Below are 9,614 nucleotides of genomic sequence, written 5' to 3'. Positions count from 1 at the left end.
GATATGCAACAAAATTTGAGAATCCCACGAGGGAGGTATTTAACTTTGGCAGGCCTTCTTTTCCGCCTATGTGAAGTGGATAATATCCACGCTGATTCCTGCTTTCGCGTCCAGATTTTGCCATCTTCAGCCACACTTGGCCAAAATCCCACTTCAGTCTCCTCTCCCGGTGTCCCACATCCTCGATCCGAGAGCCTAAGGTCCCGGTGGCGGGACCCGCCAGGGCACCAGCCAAGCTCCGCACTCCGGCGCCGCCTTACACCTAAGTGGCCCAGGGGTCCGCCCTCGGGGGCTCCCGGGACGGCGACGGAGCGCTCGGCGCATGCGCTCGGCACCCGCCAGGCCCCGGCCCGTGTAACGGACTCGCGCTCCCCCCACCGGAAGTGAGCGGTCGCGCGACGGGAGGAGCCGGCGGTAGCGTGGCGGCTGTGGGCTGAGGGCGCCGGGTCTGAGGGGCTCGCGCTTCCCTGTCAGCACCATGACAAAGGCCGCCGGCGTAGTGCTGCTGCTCCTGGGCTTCACGGCGCTCTGGCTCTCGCTGCTCGGAGCCCGGACGGCCTCTGCGTCCAAGGCGGTGACGGCCCACTTGGCTGCCAAGTGGCCGGAGACCCCGCTGCTGCTGGAGGCCAGGTGAGGGAGTGCGGGCCCGACTCTCCGCCGAGCCCGCGCGCAGGGAGGGTGCGGCGGGGCTGTGGGCGCCCCGGGACCTCGACGGCGCCTCGGGCGCTTGACCCTCAGAGCATCACCTCCTCCCCTTGCTACCCTGGGCTCAGCACTCACTTGCGGCTCCTTTTCCCCGCCATTCCTACTTTGCCTCACCCACGGGTTTGAAAACTATTAATTCCTTTGGATTTTCTTAGCATTTACGTGAGAGAAAAGGAAGACGGGGAGGTGGACTGTGGCGTTTAGTGCAAGCTCTGCAATTGATGGAGGCAGTTCTAGTTTTTAGAAACCGGTATTTGAAGCACCTAATTTCATACGATGGCTTTCTGTGGAGAAGAGAGCGTCCCAAAGCTCTGACTTCTTTCTGAATCTCCTCAGCTGGAGTTAGTGCATAAGGTATCATGTACCTTATGTGGAGAAACAAAACTGGGAGATAATGAATTTTAATCTTAGTATTCCAGTAGTTAAAATTTGAAAATTTTTGTTCCTTTTTTAACTGGCATGAAGTTGTTTTGTTGGCATGAAGTTTTAATGCCTGTTGCTTTTGTATTAATACTTCACCAGAACCATAGCTTTTGGTTCCGAACAGTCTTCATCTCCTCCGTGAAGTTGCATATATAAGATACGAAAACAGATTTTTTAAAATTGAGCTATAATTTATGTAAGGTATTAGTTTCAGGTGTGCAACATAATGATTTGATGATGTGTTCACATGGTGTGAAATTATCACCATGGACATAAGTCCAGTTAATACCTGTCACCACACATAATTACAAAGGTTTCTTGTGATGAGAACTTTTAAGATCTCTCTTGGCAGCTTTCCAATATGCAGTTCTTTACCGATAGTCACCATGCTGTACGTTACATCCCCATGACCGATTATTTATATTGTAGCCAAAAATTGGCACCTTTTGACCACCTTCACTCGTTTCTCCCACCTCCCTTCTTCCCGCACCCAATTTGTTCCCTGCATAGGAGCTCATTTCCTTACTGTGTTATGTTTGTTTTAAGATTTCATAGGGTATTTGTCTCTGTCTTATTTCACTGAGCAAAATTCCCTCAGGTCTGTCCAAGTTCTCACAGATAGCAGTATTTTCTTTTTTTATGGCTGAATAATACTCGTGTGTGTGTACATTTTCTGCACTCCGACAGCCCCAAATGCTTCTCCAGTGTCCCGCACAATTTCCCTGATACGGGGAACTGACCCCTGCTTCAGGTCCCCCACCCTCCCATGTGCAGGTGCAGTCCTGCTCACTCTCCTTTTTTTCCACTTCTCCTTTCATCCTGCCGAATTTTGCCTGGATCTGTATATTCCTTTCTAGTGGTCAGGGACTCCTGCCCACTCTCAGCTGATGTTCTGCAACTCTTCTGTGTCTGAAGGGGTATTCCTGATGCATCCATGGAGAGAGATGCACTCCATGTTCACCTGCTCCTCTTCCATCTTCCTGTCTCTACATTTTCTGTATTCATTTATCATTCAGTGGATTCTTAGGTTGTTAACATATCTTGGCCATTGTAAATAATGCTGCACTGAACATAGGACTGCCTGTATTTTTGTTACAGTGGTTTCACCCAGAATTGGAATTGATGGATCATATGATAGTTTGTAAAAATTTTTGATGAACCTCCAAACTGTTTTCCATAGTGGCTGTATCTGTTTACATAACCAGCGAGGGTGCACATGGATTCCTTTATCTCCACAGCCTCACCACACTTGTTATCTCGTCATTTATGTTTATATAATTTTATATATATAAAATTTTATTTATTTTTGGCTCTACTAAGTCTTTTTTGCTGCATGGGCTTATCTCTAGTTCCTGGGCTCTAGAGCCCAGGCTTAATAGCTGTGGTGCACGGGCTTAGTTGCTCTGCAGCACGTGGGATCTTCTCAGATCAGGGATCGAACCAATGTCTCCTGCATTGGTAGATGGATTCTTTGCCACTGAGGCACCAGGCAAGCCCATCTCTCTGGTTTTTTTGTTGTTGTTGTTGTTGTATATGGCCTTTATTATGTTGAGAAGAGATAGGCTGCCCACTCCAGTATCCTTGGTCTTCCATGGTGGCTTAGACTATAAAGAATCTGCCTGCAATGCAGAAGACCTGGGTTCGATCCTTGGTTTGGGAAGGTCCCCTGGAGGAGGGCTTGGCAACCCACTCGTTTTCTTGCCTGGAGAATCCCGATGGACAAGAGGAGCCTGGCAGGCTATAGTCCATGGGATTGCAAAGGGTCAGATATGACTGAGTGACTAAGCACAGCACATGTTGAGGATGTTCCCTCTATACCCATTTTGAGTTTTTAATCTTGATACTGATTTTTTTCAAATGCTTTTTTTTTTTTGCATCTATTGGGATGATCATGTGATTTTTATCTTTAATTTGTTAATGTGTTGTTTCACATTTGTATATTTATGGGTATTAAACCATCCTTGCCTCCCTGGAATAGCTTGATTATGGTGTATGATCCTTTTAATGTATTGTATTCAATTTGCTAATATTTTGTTGAAGATTTTTATGTTTATGTTCAGCAGGAATGTTGACCTTTAATTTTCTTTTCTTGTGTCCTTTTCTGGTTTTTGTATCAGAATAATGCTAATCTTATAAAACAAGTTTGAGAGTTTTATTTTGGAAGAGTTTGAGGATTGGTATTCTTTATTTTATTTTTTAAGTGTATTTTTAATCGAAGGATAATTGCTGTACAATATTGTGTTGGTTTCTGTTATACATGTTTGGTAGAATTCAACAATGAAGCTATCTGGTTCTGGACTTTTGTTTATTGGGAAGCTTTTGATTACAGAGTCGGTCTCCTTACTAATAATAAGTCTGTTTGGATTTTTCTATTTCATGGATCAGTCTTGATAAGTTGTATGTTTCTAGAAGTTTATTCATTTCTTCTAGGCTGCCCAGTTTTTTGTTGTTTATTTGTTCATAGTAGTCTCTTATGAGCCATTGAATTTCTGTGGTATAGATACATCTGTATAGATGTTACAATTATAGATATTTAGATGTAGTATAGATATTACAATAAAACAGTTTTTATTAAACAAAATATCCTAGTTTAAAATATGTCCTGTTCCTCTACCTTTTCCCCAGTTTCTTCCATACTTTGCATGGATATGGTCTCACACTCAGTTTCAAATCATTCTAACTTCTTCCAGTATTAGACTGGCAGTTGGAGTGTTTCAGTTTCTACTTGCCTCAAGAGTCTGAGAACTGGAACTCCCATAGGATGCTCTAAGGAGCATCCTTAGGTTCTTCACAGTCTAGCCCCTCTCTGATGTACCAACTCCATAACTTGTAGTGGGTTGAAAGGTGGCTTCCAAAAAGGTATGCCCACATCCTAACCCCTGGAACCTGTAAATGTTACCTTATTTGGAAAAAGGCTCTTTGACAATGTAATTAAGGGTCTTAAGACATGATTCTTATGGATCTGAATGGGTGCTAAGTCCAATACGCTTATAAGATACATAGGAGAAGACACAGGAAGAGGAGGACATATGAATAGAGACAGAGATAGGATTGATGTAGCCACAAGCCAAGGACCACCTTAAGCTTTCAGAACCTGGAAGGTTCTCCCCTAGAGCCTTTGGAGGGAGCGTAGCCCTACCAATACCTTGATTTTGGACTTCTCCAGAACTGTGAGACAATAAGTTTCTGTTGTTTTAAGTCACCAAATTTTTGATAATTTATTACAGCAGCAATAGGAAACTGATTTGATTTGTACCTTGAAGTAGGGTACTGCTGTAACAAATACATAAAAATGTAGAATTATATTTTGAATCTGACAGAAGCTGGAAGAGTTTTGAGAGGCGTGGTAGAAAAAAGCTAGATTGCCTTGAGGAGACTATTGGCAGGAATACAAAATACTGGAGTGGGTTGCCATGCCTCCCTCCAGGGGATCTTCCCAACCGAGGGATGGAACCCAGGTCTCCCACATTGCATGCAGATTCTTTACCATCTGAGCCCACCAGGGAAGCTCAGGAATGCTGGATAGCCCAAGAATACTGGTAGCCTATCCCTTCTCCAGGGGATCTTCCTGACCGAGGAATCAAACCGAAATCTCCTGCATTGAAGGTAGATTCTTACCAGCTGAGCTACCAGGGAAGCCCTAAAACATTTATAATTTAGTACTATTTGCTAAGGATGTTTATAGGCTGGTGAGACTAAAATTTTCAATACATATACCGCAACTTAAACATTTAAACTGTATTTATTCCACTGGTGTTGCTCTTACTGAAAATATTTTTTGAAATAACACTGATAATTACTGTCTGGCTCTTTAGTACATTTAAAATCATCCTCTATGGAAAATTTTTTAATCTATGTTAGAATAGATAAAATTCTTCTTTTGGGAAGAAACCTTGCTATTTGGTGCTAAATATCAAGTAAAAAAAACTGGAAATACCAGAATTTTGGATTTTTTTTTTTCCTTTTAAAAATTTTGACCAAAGTAATAACTTAAATTTTTGGAAGGTGAGATGCTGATTTAGATGGCCTCTCAAGGATATTTTCTCCTCTAAGAGTAGTGATTGGCAAATTGCCCATGAAAGTAATTCAAGAAGAGTTCTCAAAGCGTTAGAACAGTGGTATAGTGAAGAAGTAACTGTAAGGGAATACTTTAGTAAGGTGATTACTTTACTCTTATGTATAAATTCTGGAGGATCATACTCATGTATAAATTCTGACATTTGGAAGAAGTCTTTTTCCCATAGTTGCACAATGTATGAGCATTGTCAATAGTGTTTGATCAAGTCCGTTAGGTAATAAGTATTGTGCTCTACTTTTCTAAAAGTTTTGTACCGTCCGTTTTTGGTTACATCCTATTTAGTGTTTCCTGCAGTTTCCTCTCCTTTTAGCCTTTTTGTTTGTTTGTTTGCCTGTTTTAATGCCATTGAGTTGGACACCATTAATAATAAGGGTTGCCTTGGAGTTACTGCTTTAAATTCATATGCCTGTCACGTTTAGTATGTTGATGAATTAGTCAGTTTTCTCACCTTCTTTTCTGCCTTTACTGACCATCTCAGACTCACAAGAATTAGTTAATTTTGCATGTGTCTTGAATGTCCTCAATACTTACCATTTATATTAATCATTAGTTTTACTGAGGCTAAAAAAAAGAAAAGGTGGGCAATAGCAGAATCTGTACCATCTGTTTGATGGTTGTATTCTTTCTAGTTTAAATAGTTAGATTTACTTGTTTTTGGTGTCTTGCACTTTGTTCCAAACAAGACTGAATAGCCTTTCACTTATTTCACTATTTCCAAAAGGCTTTACATTGCTTTGACTATTTTTTCTTACCTATGCTCTTTAGATAAACGGCAGTGTTTTGGGGGTTTCCATGCCAAAGACCTAATGCAGTGTACCAATTTTCTGTTAATTTTTTGATTAACGTATTTTCTGTTGAAATAAGATTGTCTACACAAATAGTAGCTAAATAAAAATAATAATATTGCTTTCTAAAGATGGTTATAAGACCAGGTTTTGTTTGTGAAAAATAGGCTGTCTGTTTTTTACCTTTTTACTTTTATATAACACTGTCTGTATTGCCATTAAATTATACCTCTCAGGGCATTACACATGCGTGCATGCTAAGTCAATACAGTCGTATCCAACTCTTTCCGACCCCGTGGACTGCAGCCTACCAGGCTCCTCTGTCCATGAGATTTTCCAGGCAAGGATGCTGTAGTGGGTTGCCATTTCCTTCTCCAGGGGATCTTCCTGACCCAGGGATCAAACCCTATATTGCCATTAAGTTTTACTTCTCAGGGCATTTCACATAGAGAGCAAAATAAGTTATCCATTTTTTACCTAATAAAGAGGAAAAACCAAAAGTAATTTGTCACATAGTCTTTTCCAGTTATGATTATATGCCTATAGTTTAGAATGACAACTCAGGTAAGAATCATCAATGTGTTCTCTTTTTGCATTACAGTAGATGGAAATTGGTAACTTTAGTTTTGGGAGTTTTAGTTTTTACCAGAAGTTGTAATTTGGCTCTAAAATACATTTTATAGTATCAAAAGCATTTTTAAATTTCTAGCTATTAACTGATTACTTTTATTTTTAATAGTGAATTTATAGCAGAAGAAAGTAATGAAAAATTTTGGCAGTTTTTGGAAACTGTACAAGAATTAGCAATTTATAAGCAAACAGGTAGGTGATATACATATTTCAACTTTCCAGATATATATTTTTGTGCCTATGTTAGACATGTTTATTGTTTTTAATGGTAATGTTTAAGTGTATATACTTAATTAGGTTAGTAAATCTGAATATTAACTTTGAAGATATTTTAATGGAAACTATTCCAATCATCCATTTCCAAATGTATAAGGTTTTAATACTTTATTATAAGAAAACTTTTATAATTAGCAGTGTCTGACTATTACATTATAATCAAGAAGTAGAAATTGTTGAATTATGGTTTTCTTTTTACCTAGATTTCTTTGAAATAGTATTAGTTTTGCATGTAATAATAGTGAAAGAATTTTTTTTTGCCATAATTGCTCCTGAACTCTTAAAGAGATTTTTAATTTTTGCCCTTAACAAGTCAGATAACCGGTATACTTTCATTTCATCATTTAGAAAATGGAGTTAATCATTCCTACTTTTTATACCTATACACACACACACACACACACACATACATGCATACACACATACATATATAGTTCTAGAATGAACACATGTTTATTACTGTGTTTCTTAGGGAATATCAGATGCTGAAATTAGATTTTAGCAGGGGAGGCTGAAAGGTTAATTATTGTTATAAGGAAAGGTTAAAGAAAAAGATTAGTTTACTGTCTCTACAGAGAATAGAATAAATGTTAACATAAAACCCCTCAAGATGGAATTTTCTTGCCTTTTAAGAAGAGAAAACTTAGTAGGATGATTAAGTAGTTTAGGATTTTATTCTTGAGTGTAAATGTAAGATGAACAATGATTTTGAATGTTTTAAGTGTTCATTTACTAGAGCTTGTTTGGCTAGCTAAGTGGCCTTTAAGTTCAACAATTTTATGATTTTATGAGATAGGCTTAAGATAAGAGAACAGACATACCTTTAATATTTTAAACTGAAATTATTTCCCAAAACAAGTAATTTACTCTTTCAAAAAACTTACTAAAAACCTTCATTATTCAGTAATCATTACTTGAATCATGAGAGACAGTATGTGCTGCTTTAGATACTGAGAATACAAACATGAATAAATGTGATCTATGTTCTCCAAACCTTGTAATATGATGGAAACTGCGACATGTACTAGTAAGTGATCACAGCTTTACTAGAGACGGATAGGTATAACATGGAAGTATGTTAAGAGGTGCCTGGTCAGTATTTCAGAGAACAGGACAGCCTTTCCAGTGGTAAGTGCTGGAGTTGAGTTTGGATGACAGGATTTAGTGAAATCATAGGGAAAGGAAGACAAGCAGAAGAGACAACAGGAGTAGATAGCAAGGAGAAACTGTGACCACTTAGAAGTCTACTTGTAAAGCAATAGGAGATTGTTGGTTTTGTATTTATCCCAGTGGAGCTATTTCAAATACTAAAAGATGGTGCTATGAAAGTGCTGCACTGAATATGCCAGCAAATTTGGAAAACTCAGCAGTGGCCACAGGACTGGAAAAGGTCAGTTTTCATTCCAATCCAAAGAAAGGCAATGCCAAAGAATGCTCAGACTACCAAACAATTGTACTCATCTCACACGCTAGTAAAGTAATGCTCAAAATTCTCAAAGCCAGACTTCACTAGTACATGAACTGTGAACTTCCACATGTTCAAGCTGGTTTTAAAAAGGCAGAGGAACCAGAGATCAAATTGCCAACATCTGTCGGACTATCGAAAAAGCAAGAGAGTTCCAGAAAAACATCTATTTATGCCTTATTGACTATGCCAAACCCTTTGACTGTGTGGATCACCACAAACTGTGCAAAATTCTGAAAGAGATGGGAATATCAGACCACCTGACCTGCCTCTTGAGAAACCTTTATGCAGGGCAGGAAGTGACAGTTAGAACTGGACATGGAACAACAGACTGGTTCCAAATAGGGAAAGGAGTATATCAAGGCTGTATATTGTCACCCTGCTTATTTAACTTATATGCAGAGTACATCATGAGAAACACTGGGCTGGAGGAAGCACAAGCTGGAATCAAAATTGCTGGGAGAAATATCAGTAACTTCAGATATGCAGATGACTCCACCTTATGGCAGAAAGCAAGGAAGAACTAAAGAGCCTCTTGATGAAAGTGAAAGAGAAGAGTGAAAAAGTTGGCTTAAAACTCAACATTAAGAAAACTAAGATCATGGCATCTGGTCCCATCACTTCATAGCAAATAGATGGGGAAACAGTGACAGACTTTATTTTGGGGGGCTCCCAAATCACTGCAGATGGTGACTACAGCCATGAAATTAAAAGACGCTTACTCCTTGGAAGAAAAGTTATGACCAACCTAGACAGCATATTAAAAAGCAGAGACATTACTTTGCCAACAAAGGTCTGTCTGGTCAAGGCTATGGTTTTTCCAGTAGTCATGTATGGATGTGGGAGTTGGACTATAAAGAAAGCTGAGTGCAGAAGAATTGATCCTTTTGAACTGTGGTGTTGGAGAAGACTCTTGAGAGTCCCTTGGACTGCAAGGAGATCCATCCAGTCCATCCTAAAGGAAATCAGTCCTGAATATTCATTGGAAGGACTGATGCTGAAGCTGAAACTCCAATACTTTGGCTACCTGATGCGAAGAACTGACTCATTTGAAAGGACTCTGATGCTGGGAAAGATTGAAGATGGGAGGAGAAGGGAACGACAGAGGATGAGATGGTTGGATGGCATCACCGACATGAGTTTGAGTAAACTATGGGAGTTGGTGATGGACAGGGAAGCCTGGCGTGCTGCAATCCATGGGGTCGCAAAGAGTTAGATGTGACTGAGCGAGTGAACAGTAATTTTAATTTTG

At 39.7% G+C, this 9,614-nt stretch overlaps 1 protein-coding gene across 1 annotated transcript in view; it reads left to right on the top strand.

The window, feature by feature from the left end:
* Positions 1–478: 478 nt before the first annotated feature.
* The window catches only part of UGGT2 (UDP-glucose glycoprotein glucosyltransferase 2), a 142,106-nt gene continuing 132,970 nt past the window's right edge, over positions 479–9,614 (top strand). The window contains exons 1-2 of the mRNA XM_068984374.1: positions 479–630; positions 6,731–6,813. Of these exons, the coding sequence (XP_068840475.1) occupies positions 479–630; positions 6,731–6,813 (235 nt within the window). The remainder of the gene's footprint in view (positions 631–6,730; positions 6,814–9,614) is intronic.

Source organism: Capricornis sumatraensis, chromosome 12 (genome assembly GCF_032405125.1).
Source record: "Capricornis sumatraensis isolate serow.1 chromosome 12, serow.2, whole genome shotgun sequence".
Classification (NCBI taxonomy): Eukaryota; Metazoa; Chordata; class Mammalia; order Artiodactyla; family Bovidae; genus Capricornis; species Capricornis sumatraensis.
This window is presented reverse-complemented; position numbering and strand designations above follow the sequence as displayed.